Source organism: Hakea prostrata, chromosome 2, assembly GCF_041222555.1.
Source record: "Hakea prostrata isolate BN-2017 chromosome 2, UWA_Hpros_2, whole genome shotgun sequence".
Classification (NCBI taxonomy): domain Eukaryota; kingdom Viridiplantae; phylum Streptophyta; class Magnoliopsida; order Proteales; family Proteaceae; genus Hakea; species Hakea prostrata.
The window spans coordinates 5,700,581-5,723,774 of record NC_142601.1 but is presented as its reverse complement, the minus strand read 5'-3'; the positions used below and the strand labels follow the sequence as shown (position 1 = coordinate 5,723,774).

Below are 23,194 nucleotides of genomic sequence, written 5' to 3'. Positions count from 1 at the left end.
ACCCGAAGGTTTAAATACCTCTAGACCTCCATATTTTGATGGAGAAGGGTTTGCTTATTGGAAGAATAGATTTGAAGATTTTGTTTGTGCTATTGATATAGATGTTTGGGATATAATTGTGCATGGACCAAATGAGATTACCAAACTTGATGAAGATGGTAAACAAAGTCCCAAAACCAAGGACTGAATGGGATGGAATTGATAAAATTAAATCCCAAGCAAATCCCAAGGCAAAAATGTTCCTACAATGTGCTTTGAGTGAAAAAGTATACAATAGGTGTGGTACTTGCAAGAATGCAAAGGAAGTTTATGAAAAATTAATAGTTACATATGAAGGAACAAACCAAATAAAAAAGATAAATTTGGATGTCTATATGCTTCAATATGAAAATTTCAAGATGTTAGATAATGAGGATATAACTTCTTTGTTTACTAGATTTTCTAACATTATAAATAAGTTGCATAGTCTTGGCAAGGAATTTGCAAATGAAGATGTGACAAGAAGAATCCTACGAACACTTCCACCATCTTGGAGACCCAAGAAAACAGCAATTCAAGAAGTGGGAAATCTAGAACATATCACACTTGATGAGCTCATGGGATCTCTACTTGCACATAAGGCAGAACTTGAAGAAGACAAGAAGTATGAGGAAAGCCAGTCAAAAGAACAAAAGAAGAAGTCCATCGCTCTTAAAAGTTCCATCAAAGACGATGAAAGCGATGAAGACAACAGTGACTCCGACAGTGATATTGCTCTTATCACAAGAAAATTCAGGAAATTTCTAAAAGGAAGAAAAGAACGGTTTCCATTCAAAGGACAAGGATCCAAAGAATTCAAAGGTAAAAGCTCATCAAAAGGTAAAATTTCATCTACTAACAATCAGAATGTTATTTGCTTTGAGTGTAGAAAACCAGGACATTTCAAAAACGAATGTCCAACAAAGGGAAAAAGAAGGCGTACAAAGCCGAAGTAGTCTACACTACAAGTGATGATGAAGAAGAAAGTGAAGAGTCCGATGAAGAAAAGATCAACTTAGCCTTGATGGCCAGTTCACTTGAAGAACAAGATCATGAGGTAAGTTCCATATATGATAGTCTTGACTCTACGCTTGATGAAAATGATATAGATAACATTGATGAAGAAGATCTGGCTAGTGTCTTTGAAACTTTATACAAGTTCAGCAAGAAAATTGAAAAGAAAAACAAAATTCTAGAAGGAGAAGTAATATCTCTAAATGAAACAGTAAGCAACTTACAAGAGTACATTAGAAAAATAGAAAAAGAAAATAATGTGAAATCCACAAGTGAGGAAGAAGATCTAGATGGTCTTCTAGGAGAAGTACATTATCTCAATAACACCGTAACTGAATTACGGGAACATATTGAGAAAATAGAACGAGAAAATACAGATTTAAACAACTCTCTTGTGAAATTCACAAATGGTCAAAAGAACTTAGATAGTCTTCTAGGTAACCCCAAAAAGAATCCCCAAGACAAAGAAGGACTAGGATTCAATAGTGAAACTGAAACTCCTAGAAAAGGGAAAGAAGTTCGTTTTGAAAAAGGAACATCTAGTAAGAATCCTTTACCAACACCCAAAAATGTTCAAGGAAACATTCAAGGTGAGAACAAGACTCAACCTCAAACAATTAGAGGAAAAATTGAAAAGAAAAATCACTACATTCAAAGTAAAAGAGTAAATGAAAATCAAAAGAATGGACAAAGGAATAATCAAGGACAAAATTATTATAATCAAAATTATTTAAGAAGAAATGATAGAAATCAAAACAACTATGAACATAGGCAGCAAAAATTCAAAAACTATCAAAATGTCCAAAACCAACATCATCAATTTTGGCCAAACCAAAACCAAATGATGTTTAATTATAATTGGTCATATCCCTATTTTGCACCCTATGAGCATATCCCTCAACCTTCATATATGTCACATATGCCTAGAAGAAATGAAAATATTTTCAACAATACAAACAAGACAAATGGACAAAGAAGTCAAAACTCCAATGGACCAAGAAGACAAAAACCTCAAGTCCAAGAACCATTTGACATTTGTGATTCAAGATTTCAAAGACCAAAAGGATATCAACCTAGTTGGTTCAACATGGAACCAATAAGAACTAACCAATTTGGACCCATGTAGACGTGGGGACCAATGCACATCTATCCTTTCCTCTGTAGGTTTGCTTAATGAATACTCAAAGAAGTGAATGGTACATTGATAGTGGCTGTTCCAAACATATGACGTCAAATCCAAAGCTCTTCACAAAGCTTAGATCATATGATGGAGGATGCGTTACCTATGGAGACAATAGTAAAGGAAAGATTGTTGGCATTGGTCAAGTTAATATTGGAGGTACATCTATCTCAAATGTATATCTAGTTGATAAACTATCATATAACTTGCTTAGTGTAAGTCAATTATGTAGTATAGGTTATAAAGTCACCTTTGATGTTTCTTCTTGCTATGTGAAAGATATGAATGAAAAATTAATCATTAAAGGAATTAGGAGAGACAACATCTACACTTGTGTATTCAATGAATCATCTCTTAGTATGACTTGTCTCATGTCTCTTGAAGAAACTCTAATTTGGCATAGAAAACTAGGTCACATAAATAAAAAACAAATTGAAATCATTGCATCAAAAAATTTAGTTAGAAATCTTCCAAAAATGAAATTTGACAAAAACTACTTTTGTGATGCATGCCAAAAGGGAAAACAAACTAGAGTATCCCATAAGTCCAAAAATATAGTCTCTACTAGTAGACCACTAGAACTATTACATATGGACTTATTTGGACCTATTTCCATAGCTAGCCTTGGTGGAAAATACTATACTTTTGTCATTGTTGATGACTACTCAAGGTATACTTGGACTCCGTTTCTAAAGCATAAAGATGATGCTTTTGAAGAATTCAGTATTCTTGTTAAGAAAATTCAAAATCATAAAGGATACCTTATAACTACCATCCAAAGTGACCATGGAAGAGAATTTGATAACAACAACTACTTTGGACAATTCTGTGACAAAGAAGGCATAACTCATAATTATTCTGCTCCTAGAACTCCCCAATCAAATGGAGTAGTAGAGAGAAAGAATAGATCACTTCAAGAAATGGCCAGAACCATGCTTAGTGAATTCTCAATGCCCAAATACCTTTGGGCAGAAGCCACAAGTATTGCTTGCTATGTCTTAAACCATGTGATAATTAGAAAATTTCTAAACAAGACACCATATGAACTCTATCATAATAAAGTGCCTAGGGTTGATCACTTTCAAATATTTGGTTGTAAGTGCACTATATTATACACTAGAGATCCTAAAGGAAAATTTGAAGAAAAAGTCGATGAGGGAATTTTCCTAGGATATTCTCAGAACAGTAGAGCATATAGAGTACTAAATCGAAGAACCCTTGTTGTGGAAGAATCCATGAATGTCACATGTGATGTCTCTCCACCTAAAGATAAATATAAACCTCTAATTGACGAGGAAGATGATGGAAGGACTGAACAGGTAAGGGAAAAAGTGGATAACCAATCATTAGAGGAATCTCGAACCATTCCAGAAGAAAATAGAACTCACTCTCAAGAATTACCTAAAGAGGTAGTTCCTTGGAAAGATCATCCTCTTGACCAAGTCATAGGAAACTTAGGTCAAGGAATCCAAACTAGATCTAGAACCCAAAATTTCTGCAACTATGCTGCATTCATGTCAACTATAGAACCCAAGAATGCAAAAGAGGCCTTAACTGACAATTATTGGATTATGGCCATGCAAGAAGAATTAAATCAATTCGAAAGAAATGATGTTTGGGAACTCATTCCAAAACCTCGAGACCATACCATCATAGGTACCAAATGGGTATTTAGAAATAAACTCGATGAAAATGGTCAAGTCATTAGAAATAAGGCACGCCTAGTTGCCCAAGGATATAATCAACAAGAAGGCATTGATTTTGATGAAACTTATGCACCCGTAGCCCGACTAGAATCCATACGGATGTTATTAGCATTTGCTTGCTATAAAAACTTCAAGCTGTATCAAATGGATGTGAAAAGTGCATTCTTAAATGGATTCATTATGGAGGAAGTCTACGTTGCCCAACCTCCGGGTTTTGAAGACTCCGCATTTCCAAATCATGTCTTCAAACTAAAAAGAGCTCTTTATGGACTCAAACAAGCCCCACGTGCTTGGTATGAATGACTAAGTAAATTTCTATTCCAAAAAGAATTCTCAATGGGTAAAGTAGACACCACATTATTTGTAAAACATAAGAAAAATGATATTATAATTGTTCAAATATATGTAGATGATATCATATTTGGTGCTACAAATGAATCCTTATGTCATGAGTTTAGTACTTGCATGAGAAATGAGTTTGAATTGAGCATGATGGGTGAATTATCTTTCTTTCTTGGTCTACAAATCAAACAAAATGAAAATGGCATCTTTATCAGTCAAACCAAGTATATTAAAGAACTCCTCAAGAAATTTGATGCTACCTCTCAAAAGGCAAATGGAACTCCCATGAGCACATCTTTGAAATTATCAAAAGATGAGGATGGGAAACTTTTTGATGCCACCAAATATAGAGGTATGATTGGGAGTCTTCTATACTTAACAGCTAGTAGACCAGATATCATGTTTAGTGTCTGTGCTTGTGCACGATATCAGGCTAATCCTAAACAATCCCATGCCTGTGCCGTTAAAAGAATATTCAAATATTTGAAAGGCACATCAAACTTAGGACTCTGGTATCCCAAAAATCAAGGTTTTGACCTATTAAGTTTTTCGGATGCTGATTTTGCTGGTTGTCATGTTGATCGGAAAAGCACAAGCGGTACATGTCATCTACTTGGACCCTGCCTAGTGTCATGGTTCAGCAAGAAACAAAACTGTGTTGCTCTATCAACAACAGAGGCAGAGTACATTGCAGCTGGAAAATGTTGTGCACAAGTCATTTGGATGAAACAAACCTTGCTTGATTATAAGATTCAACTCCACAAATGTCCCATAAAGTGTGATAGCACTAGTGCCATCAATCTAAGCAAAAATCCTGTGCTTCACTCCCGAGCCAAGCATATTGACATCCGCCATCATTTTCTTAGAGATTGTATCCAAAAGAATGAAGTCATTCTTGAATTCATTGATACAAACCATCAATTAGCAGATATTTTCACAAAACCCCTCAGTGAAGACCGCTTTGTTGACCTACGACGAGAATTGGGGTTACTTGATCTCTCAAAGTAGCATAATCCACTCTATTCGCTCTCAAACTCCATCTTCTCAAATGGGTAGTTCAGCACTTCAGACGGTCGTCCGTCTGCCGAGACGGACGTCCGTCTGACTACAGAGTCCAGACGGATTTCCGTCTGGCTCACTGTGTTCACAAATACACAGACTTGTACAACAGACGGACGCCCGTCTGGTTCAGACGGACATCCGTCTACTTTTTTTTAAAACCCACCAAACCCTCTCCGCGATGCTATTTTTTTTCAAATCCCTCACTTCTCTCCTTCCTCTACTCACTCCCCACGATTTCAAACGGTTTCAAATCCCTAATTTCTCTCCTTTCTCCCCATATCTCTCCTTCACCTTCCTTCTTAAACCCTCCAACACCCTGCAAACGACACACCTTCCAGCAGCACCATCTCTCTCTCTTGTGCAACTCACGACTTCCCTCTTGTGTGCATCTTTGTTGGTAAGTTTTCAAATTCCTTTATCTTTCTATTTTTCTCACGATTGATCTATCACATACCCTAAACGTATGGGGTTTTTATTCGATTTCTGGCTTGTTTGTCTCTTCTTTTTATGGTTGTCACATGAGTTCACATTTTTTTTCGTTTCTTGTTGGGTCATTAACATGCTGTCATACTGCAACTCCATAGTATGCTTGCACTCTCTTATTGACCCTTCTTATGCATTTTTACTTCTTACCTTTCTCTTTACAGCATTGTTTTTCGTTTCTAGCTTTGGTATTTTCAAGCCTTAAAATTCCCCTGTTTTTTTTCTTGGTTTTCATCCTCTCTCTCTAGGTCTATCTTTGTGTTCACTTCGTTACTCTGAGCTCCTTGTTGAAACCATATTCTATGGAATACTTATTGGTTAAAATAAGTCTCAACTTGAGTACAAACAACCTACAATCTTCACACCTATGAAGATTACATGCCCTTAGGGCTCCATCTTTTATTTTATCCCATTTCACCCATTCTTTGTGTAGTGTGTTTTTCTTATACTTGTTGTTATCTTGTTTTTCAACAGATCCCATGCCTTGCCGTAAGCTTCCGTCCGTCCGCGGTGGTGCCTCCGCCTCTAGCACCCATCCTCCTCGCTCTTCCCGAAACCCACCTCCTGCGAGCCCACCTAGGCTCGACAAATGGTTTCGTGATGCAAAGGCTCAACGAATGTACCCTAGAGTTGCTGCCCGTAGCATAGAACAAGGCTCCACTGTTGACCTTGATGCCTTCTCCAAGTTTCCCATCAAGGACATGTTTGAAGCCCTAGGTTGGGAGTATATGCTTCATGCTGAGGAAATCACCTATGCCCGCTTGGTCAATCACTTCTATGCAAATCTTCGGCATGTGGGAACCAACGAGAACCTCACAGTCACCTCCTATGTCAAAGGAGTGGACATCACTCTCACTATCCCCTCTTTTTACCAAAATTTTCAGCTCTCCACGGAGGGTGCTCTTCATTTTTGGACCTACAAAGATACCCCTCCTGAGGATGTCCAGATAGATACTGTCTACCAAAGCCTTCTCCCACCTGAGACCCCTCCTCGCTACCACGTGGACATTCAAGAAACGATGTTCACTGAACAAGCTAAGGTTGTAAGCAAGATCACTCAACGCAACGTCATCCATAAAAAGGGACATCATTCTGACATTACTTCCTTTCAAACATATGTTACCTATTGCATAATTCATCATATTCCTCTCTGCCTCCCATATGCCATTCTTTCCTACATGATCCAGTCACTGTTGACTGGGAACAAATGTCTTCCTTATAGCAGTCTCCTCACCAAAATATTCAGACACTTCAACGTTAGCTTTAAAAATGAGGACCCTACTCCACCTGCCTCCCGGATAGACAACAAAGGCATTGTTCCCTCCCGCAAGCGCACTGCTGCCCAAGCACGCCGAAAGAGCACCTCTCAACCTATGGATGTCGAGGGCACCTCAGCTGGACCACAACAGCCATCTTCCTACTCTTCCTCCACTGCCTCCAGGTTTCAAGTCCTTGATTCGTGCCTCACTAATATGCAACAGCACTTCGACACCCGCTTTGACTCCATCAGCCATCGCTTGGATACTAGTGACAGCATGATTGCTCATCAAACAATCATGATACACCATATGATGACTCACCTTCAGATTCCACCTCTCCCGTCACCAGGAGTCGCCGAATCTGAAGGCGCCGATGACGATGAGGACGGTGCTGAGGAAAGCGATGAGGAAGCTGACGACATTGAAGGAAGTGACAGTGGCAGTGGTAGTGGGAATGATGATGGGAGTGCAGATGATGAGGACGGCCGTGACGCTACTGACTAGCTGCCATGTTTAATTTTTTTTTGTTTTATGTTTCTGTTTTCTGATGTTTGGATGAAAAATTGCTGCTGTTATAACCCTTCTCGGTTGCTAACACATTATGTTTAATTTTGTTTACCTTAATTCTAATATTCTCTGCATCTGTATGTCTCTTCTCTCTTCTTATTTCCTGTTTTCTTGCCTGTGATAACAGCGGGATCCTCCTGTTTAGGGGGAGTTTCATAAGTAGGGGGAGCATGCCATGCTCTTTTTCCTCCTTTTTTGTTTCTGACAAAGGGGGAGAAATACAGCCCGTAAACCCTTTTAGTTAAAAGATTTGGTTTACATAAAATGAAGATTGGAAATACATATGATGGGTTATATGATGCTTACTAAGAGTAATAAGCACACTTCATGCTTATATAATCATCCAAATACATAAATGGAAATGTTTTACGATTTATATCATTTTATCCCTTGCACGTTTGTCATCATCAAAAAGGGGGCGATTGTTGGAAAATGCCAAGTCAGCATTTGCCACATCAGTCTCCAATCAGTTTTGATGATGACAAACACTCTACTAATGTTTCCATGTAGATATGTTTTTGTCCAGCTCATCATTGCAGAGAATCTCGATGTAAATATCCGGTTCAAAGAAATTTCCGGAGAGTCAAGCTCAAGATCAAACCATCTTAGACAAAGAACCAAAGTCAAGAGGAGAGCATCAAGATCACTGATCAAAATCAAGTCAAAGACCAAGTCAAAGATCAAGACTTAGGCTAAATCAGGGCTTAGGACACCTTTGCATACACACACATGTAAATGCATCCATAATAGGTAATCCATGTTACTAGAGTGACCTAGGACATGTTAGTAAGGTGTACAACGCTTAGGATTGTCAAAACGATCCAAAAATCCAAGCCATATCCCAGCCCAAAGTTGTTTAGAAAAACAAAGCCCAGACGGATGTCCTTCTGAGCAAACATACGTCCGTCTGTTTTCATAACTCTGTTTCTCAGAAACAATAGAAGGTCAGACGGGATTTCCTTCTGGCAGACGGATGCCCGTCTGAGCCAATCCAGGCCAGACGGATGACTCCAGGCCAGACGCCGCACGCCGCCTTTTCATAACTCTGTTTCTCAGAAACAACAAAAGGCCAGACAAAATTTCCGTCTGGCAGACGGATGCCCGTCTGAGCCAATCCAGGCCACGGATGACCGTCTGGGCAGACGGACGTCCGTCTAGCCCAGATTTGACTATAACGGCTAGTTTAAAGAGAATATCTTCTACAGTTGTTTGTAACGGATACCTTTGAGACGGATGACCGTCTGGGCAGACGGACGTCCGTCTGGAACAAAATCTCGCAAAGATTTTATATCCCTTGGGGAAATGGGGAAAGCAGTAACTTGGGGTCTATAAAAGCCCAACCATCCCCATTTGAGAATCATCCTTCTCCCCCATCTAGCACATATTCACTCACAAGTGAAAAAGCAAAGTTTTGGTGTTTTTAGCATTATTGCTGTCCTCCCAACTCCGGTTAACTTTGAGGGATATTCCAAAGTTGAAGCTTTCACTGAAGCAAAGTCTGGAGTTATTGAAACCGCTGAAGTATATTGATTCTTGGTTCATTCATTACATCACTTGCACTCAAAGGGTAAAGGGTTACTCTCTTTTGATAGGTAATATCTAATACTTTTCGTATTGTGAATTGGTTATTTTAATTCTAGTCTAGGTTGATTAGAATTCATTGTATTGGATACTCTTGTCCGTAAACGAAGATTGTATTGGATACTCTTGTCCGTGAACGAAGATTGTAAAGGGTACTCTTGCCCCGAAACGAAGATTGTAAGGGTTTGTTTCTCTACCCACTGTATTGAAAGAGATCCGTTAGTGGAAATACTCTCTTGAGACTAAGAGAGGAGTGGACGTAGACTCGTAGAGTCGAACCACTATAAATTCTGTGTTTGTGATTGCTGTTTTTCATAGATTTTATCTTAAACTGTCAATTCATTTTGAAATTGCAACTAAACCAGAAAATTGGTATAAACCACTAGGTACAACCTAATCAAACCCCCCTTAGGGGGCCCCCAAAAATTGGTTTGGGGGGGGCCCCAACAAAAAAACCAAAAAAAACCACCAAAAAAAAAGAAGAAAAAAAAAAAAGGGGGAGAGAAAACGGGGGGTTTGTTTAATTTGGGGGTTGTGGAAATTTAAAATCGCCCCCCCCCCCGGGGGGGGGGCCCCCCCCCCCCCCCCCCCCCCCTCCCCCCCCCCCTTTAACCAACCCCCAAAGGGGAGGGGGGGGGGGCTTCCTAAGTGCTATCTAGCTAGAGCAAAGTGGCTTAGGCGCTATCTAACTGGGATGACCGGCCTGGACAATCCTTGCGTAGGGTTCTGGTTCTCTCTTGTGTCTTAAATGCTTTGTCCGAGCCATAATCTTCAACAGTTTCATATTCCAGTAATTGTTTGCTTAATAAATCTGTATTGTGCATGTCCCAAACAATTTGTCAAAAAATAACCAAATAAAATAATGTTGTTGTTAGAAAATAAGCTTTAATCAATCAAAACATTAGCTGAACTTGAAAGATAATGGAGAAGAAGAAGAAGAGATGAAGAAGAAGCAACAATGGGCTGAGATTCTAGCTTACTCTCCTAGAATCACAGCCTCTCTATTTATAGACTTTATAGTCTAAAAGTATAACTTGAGAAGCAGCCATATTGCCCTCTAAAAAAGGAAAGAATAAGTTCATCTCATGGACTCATGAATCTCTCCAAAATAAAAAGTTCTAAAAATAGAAACTATGCTTTCTAAAAACTACCAAAACTTGTGTAGGAAGATTCCTACATTAGAGAGAGTAGCATATCTAAAAAGGAAACAAGGAACAATGGGATAACACTGTTCACGTGAAGAGTAACAGCCCAAACTTCAACAGTTGTAAAACAGAATCGGTATTAGGAGATTTGTTGATTTGATTAGATTTGGTGATTTGATTACATCACATTTGCAATCAGTCTTGTCAACCAATATATGCATGATCCCTACTCCTCACATTTGGATGCAATGTATTTTCTCTTGAGGTACTTGAAGGCAACTCTAGGAAAAAGGATTTTGATTTCAACTCATGGACACTTGAAGATTGAGGCATATACAAATGCAACCTGGCCAGGGTGTCCAAATGATAGGAGGTTTATCTCTGGATATTGTATATATGTAGGACCCAACTTGGTGACTTGGAAAAGCAAAAATAGACTGGGGTTGTGAGGTCCAGAGCCAAGGCCAAGTTTAGGGCAATTGCTCAGGGCATTTGTGTGGTACTATGATTGAAAGGGTCAGATTTGGAGACTCTTATACAATAGTACTCAGATAGTAAGTCAGCAATTAGCATAACCAGAAACTCACACTCCAATACAATATGACAAGACCAAGCATATGCAGATTGACAGACATTTCATCAAAGAAAAGATTGAGGCTGGGTTAATTCATCTCACTTTTGTTACTTTAGACGATTAGTGGACCAATGTATTTACAAAGAGATTAAGCACCAAGATGTTCAGTAGTATCATTGGCAAATTAGGCATGATAAATATCTATGCTCCAACTTAAAGGGAAGTGTTGTAAGACAAAGTCGGTATTAGGAGATTTGGTTATTGGTAGATTTAGTTTTTATGTTTTGGGTTTTGCCTGGATCTTTTGTGGTTTCTTGTAAGATTCCCACACTGGGAAGATTTGATTTGTTACCTATTTGGAAAGTTCTGACTATAAATAAAACTTTTGCAATGTCCTTCAGACACAAGTTAGGATTTCTCCAACTCTTCCAACAAATAATGAGGTTGAAATCCTCCTGGGATAATTAATAAACTAAAATGGGGCTAATTCAAATAAAAAATATCAAATACAACTCCTAAATCGAGCACTTAATAGCCAAAATACCATGGAAAATACATCTATAAATTAGGGCAATCAATCACATAGATGAATATATGATTCTTGGTATTCCTCATTTCATGGCCGCCACCATCCATACTTATCTTTTATATACATCTTATTCACATTCATTACACTCATGTGTCATTAGTTAACAATGCAACTAATAAATTTCATGCCATGCCATGCATGCCCTAAATAATCAATTACTAGCATTAACATGTGCATGCAAACGTGATCAAAGAAACAATGTAAAAAAATCAATGCTGCATGAAGGTCTTAAGTTCTCACTCACTGATTATTGTTGTATTAACAGCAGTGGGTTCAGCTTCTTATTCTTGGAGAGGTTCCACAACTTGCTCAACACCTAAACCTATCATCCAACTATGCTACTTCTATTCTTGGGTTTCAATGTCTTATTTCTTTTTTCAGAAATTGAGATTTGTAGTTAGCGCTGGGGGCATCAGATCTTCTATAATCTGCTTGGTTCCCTCCCTTGCTGTAGATGTGTTTAAAAAAGTTTTGATAACCCATTCATTAGCTGGGAGTGTAGGGTCTCTGTGGCTAGTCTTGCTGAATCAGCCACTCTGATTGTACACTCATAGCTTGGCATTTAAATGAGCTCAATACGAGTCCTACTTTGCTATCATGGGGAATCCTTCTATTGAAACAGCATTTCCACAATGCTTAGGTCATGTTTTAATTTAGTGTTACCCAATCGTTGGGTACATTGTGCTTCTATTCAATACATAAGGTTCAACTGTTCGATTTGTTTTCAATCATCTTATCTCTATTGGTGTGGTATTTTCTCCATCCCTAAATCCACCATTCACGCCATGGAGTCCCTTTTCGCTGCCTTCCTCTGGAAGGGTCGTGAAGCCTCACAATTTATCCACCTTGTTAGTTGGGTGACTATTTGTCGCCCAATCTCCGAAGGTGGTTTGGGTATTCGCCAAATTAGGGATGTCAACTTGGCTTGCCTTCTCAAACTTATTGGAAAATTGCTTCTAAGCAAGAGTCCATTTGAGTTCAATGGATCTACTCTTATCTCCTTCACTCGATTCCTTTTGGACTACCCCCTTGCCTTCCAATCCTTCTTGGGTCTGGAGAAAGCTTCTCCTTTTTAGACCGCGGGCCCTTGCCGCCATCTCTTCCTTTATCTCGTCTGGTTTTCCATCTCCTTTTGGCTTAACCCTTGGCGTCCGATGGGCATTCTCTTTACTCTGTTTGGCCCCCATATAGTTTATGACACTCGCATCCCTAAGTCCACCCCTTTATCTACTTCATCACTAATGGCTCTTGGGATCCCTCCCCCCCCCCCCGCATTCCAGTCTCTCACAGGTCTTGGAGTCCCTCCCCCCCTCTCTCTAACACCCCTACTGACATCATTGTTTGGCTCCCTTCCCCTACGAAAACCTTCCCCACCTCTTCTGCTTGGAACTTTCTTCGATCCCCGTCTCCTATCCCCCTTGGCCCCCTAGTCTAGTTCAAAGGCCATATCCCCCGTCACTCCCTAACCCTCTGGAGAGCCCTTCACCTCGCTCTCCCCACCCAATCATTTCTCATTGGCCGACATATCCTAGCTAGCCCCAATTGCATCCTATGTTGGAATGGTTCAGAGGACCTAGAGCGCATTTTCTTTCTTTGCCCCTCTCCAGTTCCCTCTGGAGAAAAGCCCTTGCTACCATTTGGCCCTGGTCGCGGCATTCATTAGGTTTTGTTCAAGATTGGTCTTGGATCTTGAGAAATTTCTCTGGCCCCTCCTGTCACATCCACCCAGCCGGTATCCTATCTGGCATACCCGGGATGTGATCCACAGCCCGAAGATCAAGGATCGAGCGGCCATGCCTCCCACAGCCACGATAACATAATCACGAACAATATAATCAATGTTTAAAGCAAATAATAACCAGATCAAGTGAATAAGAAAAGATAATCAATCAGAGTGCCGAAATTATCAAGTATCAATTACATATTAAAGTAATCTCAAAAGAGAAAGAGTGATCAGGAGTCACTCCTTCAATAACAGCGGAAAGTGGTTATTCAAATTTAGTTGCAACCAGTATCAAGAATAAATCCATAAGAGTTAATATAACATATCCTAGTGTTTAACAGTAATCCACGGAAATGGGGCACTAAGCAAGGTTTCTTCTATTTTTATGATTGTTTCTTCATAAGTGTGAACGAAGTGAACCCAGCACGGCCGCTCCCTCACTACGGTGGGGCTAACCCTGGTACGAACCATAATCATCCTCGGCACAATAATCCTGACTCTCATCGTAGCTATCACCCGAAGGGTAGTATGCGGGATCATAGCTCGTCTCGTAGAGTGCGCCATCAGAGTCTTCTACATCTGCAGGATAATCTAACAACATTTGCACAAAAGGAATGAGTTCAAAAGAACTCAGCAAGGCAAGTCGTTTCGTAATACACAACTCATACGATACAAGTCACGATATGATGCAAGATGATATGAGACAATGATGAAATATGATTCTAACTCTAAGTATGCTAGTCTTTAAGGTAGACATGCTTTAAGCCATAGCACCATACTTCTTTAGGTCGTTTGTCACTCCCCCTCAATCATACATGATATCTTGGGTCTGCGGGGGTAATTGGGTAAAGTCCTCATCAGAAACCATGGTTGGGGATTAAAGTCACCACTCTCTCACATCACCATTGGTATAAGTATTGGCGCATGTCACGGAGAAGCCTAGCCCAATACAAGTCATCTACTCAGTCGTATCATGTCAGATCTGGATACTTTCCTTATGGCACCGACCAACTCGGTTCCGTATCCTTCACACTAGAGTCAGCGTATCCTATGGCTACCACCAACTCGGACTACTGACTCATCAACCCTATTGGTCATCCACAAATGGTAAACGGGAAGCTCTCATGGGTTGGTTACCGGTCTTGAGCGCCCGTGAGCCCAGGTCTATCCATTTGCAACCCTACCAATAAATGGCCCCTTTTGGGTATCCGCAGTATGGTTTATGTCCTCTCACGGGGTGGTTACCGGTCTTAAGCGCCCATCAACCATACTCTACCACGGGTCGTTCGGTCTCAATACCCTTCCGATTCGGGTCTGATACAATAAGGGTAATCCTAACCATACATTTAGACAATCCTATGTATGTCATCCAATAACCCGGGGAAGTGTCGATGGACACCTTCGGAGAATATCCCATACTATTCCCTCCGATGTCCAAGGACAGAAGTGTCGGAAGGACACTTCCCAATCCCAAGTCATACGTAGTCATTCACAAGCTTAATCTCATCATATCATACATAATCAATAATTCATCATATAAACAGAGGCATATCATAACATGATTAGTCATATACATAATCATAAAGGATAATTAAGCATGATATTCTGAATGACATGTAACATACTATTACTGATAGGAATGCATACAACAGTCATACATGGTTAAGGAATACACATATGAAGTATATCTACTAAGTTTCCAAAGTATAAGCATGTTTGCATAATCAACGTACTTGAGGTAACGACCGTCCTTACCTTAATCGAGTCGGGAAATAAATCAAGAGTCACCAAGAATAGCCCAAAAGTCAGTGTTTGTACCCTAGACTACATATAATCAACATTAGAAAAGAAAGCAATCAAATCGGAGGTCAAACGAAGCATTTCGGCCACAAACAGGGATGCTGTCATATCTTGGTGGACTAGCTGGTCGACCAAAGCTTAACAGTAACGGGCAGAATTGGGGATTTTGCCCAAAACTGATCTTTCGGAGCTTTGATCGACATGAAACTTGGAGGGCATGATTATGGCAATATGGGGACACTACACACCAAAAATTATCATGATCCAACTGTCCAATTGTGAATACCCAAATCGAAACCCTATGTTCTATATGCTAAACATCATGCATTGAATTGGAATTGATTGTAATTGTAAGGAATGATGGTGAATTAGTCAAGGGAATGGTAAGAATTAAATTGGAATCATGAATTCATAGTAATTTAGACCTAGCATACAACTACATATCAGTTTTGAATCAAGGATAGGTTGAAATGAAAGAAATCAAAGCAATGCAATGTAAGCAATCTTAATGGGAGTATATCATAGCAAGAGTGGGGTGATAATCATGGAATTGAAAAGGGGAAACTCATGGCTAAGTGTTTGCAAGGTTGCAGCACTTCAACCATGGTTTAGAGATCATAAATTGATAGTATAATAAGTAGATTAGAAGAAGAATAAGAGGAATCATACCTTGAGTTGATGATTGAGGTGGAAAACAAATGATTGGAGTCAAGGATCTTCACAAACACCAAGGAAAGCCCAAGAGAGTGTCACTTTTCGTTCTATGGAGTGCCAATGATTGGGGTAGACCTTTATTCACGAGTTCCAAAAAGGTAGGGGCAAAATGGTAAGTAATTTTGTAAATTTTCAAATTTCATTACTGCTTGGTCGCTGGCTGGTCGACTGTCAGTCGACCAAGGCTTGACAGCAACTTTGGAAGGCCAGATAGATCCGAATTGAGTTGGGTTTTCTCCTACAAGTCAATCAACAAGTCTAGTTTCAAGAAATACCTTCGGATTGAGCACGAGGTTCAATAGGTGCTTCAACTAATTCAATCTTCTTCGATGCGCAGATTTTCACTAAACACTGACAATGTGCTCAAGTAAGGGGCATCAATGTCAATGTCCATAGGCTCTGGATCAAGCATCAAATCTTCGACTAAGAGGGCCCACAAGTCTCTTCTACCTCCACTTCGGGTCTTCGGGCCTGCAACAGTACAAAATCCAGGCCGGGTCAGGGTTAGGATAAGGCCGGATTTTACACCTCCATTTGTGACCGAATTGGTAGGCTAGTCTTCAGTGCCACTATCCATCATCTTTGGTGGGAGTGTAATCTCAAGCGATGGGCTTCCAAATCCCACTCTCTTGACTCGATTTGGAATGCCATTCATTTTGATGTTTTGACTAGGCTTTCCTTTTCCCCCCACCCCCCGGTTGCTGACTCCCCATGGAACAAGCTCATTGTTGTCTCCTGGGGTCTCAATTCTCCTTTCCACCCTTTTGTTTGAAGGTTGGCTTCTTGTTCCCTTGCGTTTTTTATTATAACTATTTATTCATCCAAACAAATACATAAGGTTCAACACTTATGGTCTTTCATCACATAACCCTTTTAAGATCAGGTTTCATACAAATTACACAAATTCAGTTATGATGTAGGTCTTACACAAAGTAGGTTCCATGTTATACAAACACACTTGATAAACAAGTTTGAGTTAGCATTTACTTATTGCTATTCTCATTTTCTTGAAATCTGATTACAGCCTTGGTTTCATGAAATTGGGGTTTCTTAAAGTCCATCTTTCATCATTTAGTTTGATTAAAGAGTTACTAGGCTGAGTTTGTTTGCTTAGGGTTCCTTAATCATATACCATTTTGCACATGCTTTGGTTAAGCATTCTCTAATTGAAACTTAGTGGATCTCAGGTTCAGCCCTATTACATACTATAAATCAAGAAAACAAATAGGGAATAGTGAGCATTCAATTGCTTACCAATCGGAGGTCCAAATTCCAGGTATGCTCTTCATTTTACTCTCCTAGGGTTTCTCTCTCTATTCCTGCTTCTCCCTCTCTTTTCTTCTCATTCTCCTTCCCTTTCTGATTTAGGCTTAGAGGTGGTAGATATAAATTGAATGAAATGAAATGAAATTACTTCATCTCATATAAGTTTATAATGGCCCATAAGGGCTTGTTTGGTTAATGGACTTTAAAAGCTAGTTTTGCAATTACCAGGTAAGACCCACTTCTACAGCCAATTCTTGATATGGTTGGATCCAGGATGTTATGTTAATCCTTTTTCAGTCTTCGAATGTATTAAATTTTGAGGCATGTAGAGCCCATGGATGAAAATTAATTTCAGCCAAAAACTAGTTTTGAAATTGATGCTCCTACTTCTACTTATATGAAGTGATTTATGATTCTGTTTTTAAGTGTTATCCAGTTATAGTTTGAGATCCTTAAGTTGACCCTTGTAGGTCTTTGAATTCATAATTCAGGCCGAGGTGTTGGTACAGTTCACACGATCATTGTTTTATTGTTTATTAATTATGTTAAATCCTTATATTGAATTTAAAATTCAGATTCATGTAGTTAGTTATATACCCATTAGAGTTGACTTTATCAGCTAATATCCTGTGGTTCACTTATCATTCAGAGGTAATGACCACAGTCTCTTGGCTTGAACCGGTTCATTAACTAGGGAAAAAATGTTCAATTATATAGGAATTTCGGGGTGCGGGTGTTACAACCAATCTCCAGCGAAGGTGACGCCCTCCAAGACCCTTCTTTCCCCATATTTTATTTTATATGAAGGTCTTTTCAACCCTTAAAATATACCAGAGAGGTGCTATTAACCAGCAAAACTGTCAGAATCTGACATTCCCTGAGTTTTTTCGTTAGTGTCTGAAATCCGACAATTATTTTTTTATGGGAATTCATCATTAAAATCCGGTGGTATATGATATCCACCTTCAGGAAGATGGTAGGACACCATTAACACCCACCAGACAAGCCTAGATGTATGCGTAACCAGCAACATAGATATCTTCCTCTCATTTTCTGATTCAGTTCTTCCAAGATTTCTACGTCAGATGAACTAAAGTCATGCTGAGCAATTATCAACCTTGTAGCCGCTCCACTTTCCGGAGGAGCTTAGATGGTTCAAATTTTGAATTCTCCTATTTTCCTGTCCTAAGTTTGAATGAATGTGACCAAAGCTTTTGTTTCATTTAAGTATGGACAACTGGATTTTGAGAAGGTTTGAATTCAAAAAGCCAAATCCAGTCTAATGAAGCTGGTCATTTGGTTCATCTACTATAACTCTTCAAAACCATTGGATATTTACATATTACATGATGCAATCTGAGTGGGGCAGCACCACCCTTCAGACTGTAGAGGATCAGTCTGCAGGGTCCTGGGAGGGTCAAATGTATGCAGCCTTACCCTGTTTCGAGAGAGGCTGTTTACAGGACTTGAATCTGTAACCAAGCACATTAAAAGCTAAAAATTGAAATGGCAGGTTCATTTCTAACCATGGTCTCCATCTGTATAGAGGGATCAATAGATCTGATGGGCGTAAACTATGGAAGTTCTAATATAATGTGCCAATTACCCAACGTTGCCACTTTATTCACTTTATCCATCTAGCTTTGTTTCCATGTCAAGACATCATCCTATATTTCTCCATTATTTATGATTTAACATGTGTCTAAATTTATCACCTGAAAGCAGCATCTGGTTACCTAATGTCAATTGTGTATTTCATTTGGTGGTATCATCTGCATGCTTTTGACAGATGTTTAAGGTTTTCCTTCTGTCTGCTTTCAATTTCATTGAACTATTTTTCTCACCTTTTGGCGTTTGTATCTTTCTCTGTCTTTGTGTTTGGACTCTATGTTTTAGTATTTATATGTCATATTTGGTCCTGTCCAACCCCCCCCCTGTTGCATGCAGGTCATCAAGTTGCTTTTGCAGATTAGCTGGGAGCATTCTTGGGCAGAAGCAGTTCATTGCAAGCTTATTTGCATGCTAACAAACATGTTCTACGAGGTTCCTGATGCATCTGTAAAAGATGTTTCAAGTACTCCCATATTCCATGTGGAACAGATTGATCTACTCGGAGGAATTGAGTTCATTTGCCTTGAGGTATGCATTTGAATAAACAGTTAGCAATCTGGAACTGTATATTTGGTTGAGAGTGAAGATTTCAAACATTTTGTAAGTGCTAAACTTTTTCTGATGGAGACCAGTAAGTTGGACAGTAATTTTCATCTGCAGTGAAGGTTGTGCTTGGCATGTTGGTCAAGTGTTCACTTGCTGAACACTTGGTCATGCATTCCAGTCATGGAAACAACTTTTTTGGAAACAAGGGTAAGAGCTATTTACCTTATTAGGAGACTTATGGAATGGTATAGAGAGTGTACGAAAGGTCTTCATATGGTTTTTATTGACCTAGGAAAAGCTTATGATAGAGTCCCTAGAGCATTAATTTGCAATGTAGTAGAGAAAAGAAATGTTGCGAGTAAATATATTGACATAGTTAAAGATTTGTATGATAATTTAGTGACTAGTGTAAGAACGGTGGGGCGACAAGTTAGTCAATTCCCAATTACAATTGGGCTATATTTAGGATCAGCTTTAAGCCCATATTTATTTGCACTTATAAAGGATGAATTAACCAAAGACATTCAAGATGAGGTTCCTTGGTGTATGTTTTTTGCTAATGATGTTGTGTTGATATATGAGACACAAGTAGAGATTAATATCAAGTTAGAATCATGGAGAGCAACTTTTGAATTAAAAGGCTTTAAACTTAGTAGAACAAAGACAAAATATCTAGTTTGTAATTTTGATCATGATAGGGTGGAAGAGGGTGCTGAAACTTGATGATAATGAGATTCTTCAAAGTGATTGTTTTAGGTACCTTGATTCAATCATAAATAAGGTGATATAAAATATGGTGTTTCCCAAAGAATTAATATAAGGTGGATGAAGTGGAAGTGTGTCCGGGGTCTTTTGTGATCGACGTATTCCCTTAAAGCTCAAAGAAAAATTCTATAGGATCGTCGTTTGACCAGCCATGATGTATGGTGCAAAGTGTTGCACTTTTAAAAAGCATCATATAGATAAACTTAGTGTAGCAGAAATGAGTATGCTAAGATGGATGAGTGGCAAAACTAGGAATGATCATATTACAACTGGTTTGAAGTAGCTCCGGAGTGATAAGCTACGAGAAAGTAGTTTGAGGTGGCATTGCCACGTCCAACAAAGGCCGCTAAATGCCCCTATACGGAGAAGTGATTTAATCCAGATTGAAGGAATTAGAAGAGCTAAAAGCAGACCTAAGATAACCTTAAGAGAAGTTGTGAGAAAGAATATACATAGCTTAGGCTTTGTATTTAGCATGGCCTTAAACAGAGCTGATTGGAAGGCAAGAATCCATGTAGCTGATAGTTGGGACAAGGTTTGTTGTAGTGTTGTTGTTGTTGTTGCAGACCCTGCTACACGTGGGGGCCTTATGCATTGGGTGTGACCCTTGTTTTCCCCCCATTCCTCTTACCTCATTGTGATGTCTTTCATTGGTCTAGCCATTTTAAGGTTTATTCCCTTTTTAATGATTGGTTATATATACTCGGGTTTCCGTAAGTTGTCGATTTGCGAGAAATTTCTGTTGTGGATCATGGAAAAATCCTGCTTTCCCTGTTTGTAAGGTATGATTCAAAAATTTTCCTTTGTACTTTTGTACTACTAGGTCCACAAATTTCTTCAATAGAAAATTAAGTTTTAGATCCACATTCTTCAAAATATTTCATGTACATTTCACTGAAGTTTTAGATATCATCCTCTGATTTATTTCATTGTGTTTATGCTTCTTTTTTTTGTGTGGGGGGGTACTAAGTGTTGTGTTTATGCTTTATTATAACATCTTAAAAGTTAAATCTGTTTCTTTTTCTAGGATAAGCCAAAATCTTAAAATGTTACACTTCCATCGTTTGCCCCCATTTTTTTTTGTGCAGTATTCACGTGCAAACTCAACGGAAGAGAAGAGAAATCTATTTGTGATACTTTTTGACTATGTTTTGCATCAAATAAATGAAACGTGTTTGGCTACTGGAGGTTCTGAATATAGCTTTGATGAAATTCAACCCCTAGCTGCAATGCTTGATCTTGCAAATGCTCCTGAAGCTTACTATGTAGCTCTCAAACATGGAGTAGAAGGTATTGGAGAGATACTGAGGGGATCAATCTCTGCTGCTTTGTCAAGATATCCAAATAGCGAGCATCTAAATATGGTAATGCTCCTACTAGATATTTCTGTTGTCTTAAACCTGTTGTAAGCTGGCTTCGTGTTCATCCTAAATGCAATACCTCTCATTTCTTCTTTTGCATCTTACTGCTCTCTAAAGCACGGCTTTTTCTTTGTAGATCTTGGAGAAGATCATAAAGAAATGTGATAATATAATAAGCACATTTACTCACTTGAATGATGAGTTCTCATACATGATACGGGTAACAAAATCCTACAAACTTTTGAAATGCATTGAGGATGGAGTTACAAAAAGTGGTGTTGACATGAATGTGAAACTCACATGGGCCACTTTACATTCTCTTCTTCACTCAAATATATCTGCTTATCGCCAAAATGGGTATCTATGGTTGGTTGAATTGCTTGTTGCAGAAATTAGTGAGGATAGGGATGCCAATATATGGTCAAGCATCAAGAATTTGCAGAAGCAAATTGGAGTTGCTGGTAGTCAAGATTCCAATGGTTCTGAAGTTCCTCTACCTGTTTGGGTTATGTGTGGTCTTCTGAAATCAAAGGACAGCTTCATCAGATGGGGCTTTCTTTCTGTTCTAGAGAAGCTTCTCATGAGATTGAAATTGTTGTCAGATGAGAAAGAACTCGAGGACTCAAACAGCGGTGAACTTTGTGCAGATGATCAGGGGAATTGTCGTCTGGAGAGAGCAAATGCAGTTATAGATATAATGAGCAGTTCATTGTTGCTTGTCTATCAAATAAATGAAACTGATCATGTCAACATCTTGAAGGTACTTTTGTTTATGAAGTGTGGAACAAGATATCTGTTGTCAAGATCTAATGATGTGATCTGACATCAATTGGATACATCTGGTGCCATATTAGGAGGTGGGATCTGTTGAAGAGATCACCATGCTCAAATTCAGCCTGATTAGATGATCCTAACTTTTGAATCTCCACATAAGTTTTCATATGTGGATAAAGCAATCGTGTGGTGTATCAACCAGAGTAGGATCATCGAATCATTCAATTAGGCCCAGAAGATCCATTAGGTGGGATCCATGAAAAGTTTTTACAGGGTAACAAGAATTGTGATATATGATGAGCTTTTGTCTATTGTTTGAAAAATTTTCTTCATTTTCATATGGCAGCGATCTCCTCAAGTGTGGGTACTTCTTTCTGCGTTATCAGCTATATAGTTTGACCAAGAAAATATGAACAGTTCCTGTTGTTTGGTTTTGACTTAATCAATCTTAGCTCTCTGATTATTAGTCCATCAAAAGCAGAAAGTTGGTGTGGATATTCTTAAACTATCCTGATGTTTTTGAAGATCTGTTGCCTCTATAACTAAAATCCTGAAATTATTTCCCCCACATCATTGATCTTCACCAAGATCTCAGAAATATCTCCTTTTCTAAGATTCCTATACAAGTTGGGATTCAAGGTTATATCTTGGTAATTTATGCTACGTATAAAACCTGGCTTCAAAAAGCAGGGGTAAGGCTGCCTAGAAAGTTCCTTCCCCAGACCCCACAATGTGGGAGCTTCGGCACTGGGTACGCCCTTTATCAAAACCTGGCTTCAATTCAACAGGAAAATGTTCACCAACTCAGTGAGTTCTTGGTCCTACTTGGCTCTCTGGCTGACCGAGTTGGACTTTGAAAGAGTTCGAACCATATATTTTGCAATTTGTTGATCATTATGAAAATTCTGTTTATTTACAATGGAAGTGAGCAAAAAAGGAACTCAAAAACTGAGTTGCCAACCATATGCATCTTAAATGCCTATAACATAACGATCTCAAATAGTCTGGATTAGGACATCCACGGATCCACCTAGACATCAGTTACATCAATTAATAGATTTGCAAATCTCCAAATCTCTTTATGGTTAACATTATGTAAGGGAATTCCCAAGGG

At 39.0% G+C, this 23,194-nt stretch overlaps 1 protein-coding gene across 1 annotated transcript in view; it reads left to right on the top strand.

The window, feature by feature from the left end:
* The window catches only part of LOC149023465 (uncharacterized), a 123,353-nt gene that overhangs the window by 97,982 nt on the left and 2,177 nt on the right, over positions 1–23,194 (top strand). Inside the window, exons 10-12 of the mRNA XM_089144000.1 lie at positions 18,971–19,162; positions 21,034–21,309; positions 21,443–22,066. Coding sequence (XP_089000126.1) covers positions 18,971–19,162; positions 21,034–21,309; positions 21,443–22,066 — 1,092 coding nt within the window. The remainder of the gene's footprint in view (positions 1–18,970; positions 19,163–21,033; positions 21,310–21,442; positions 22,067–23,194) is intronic.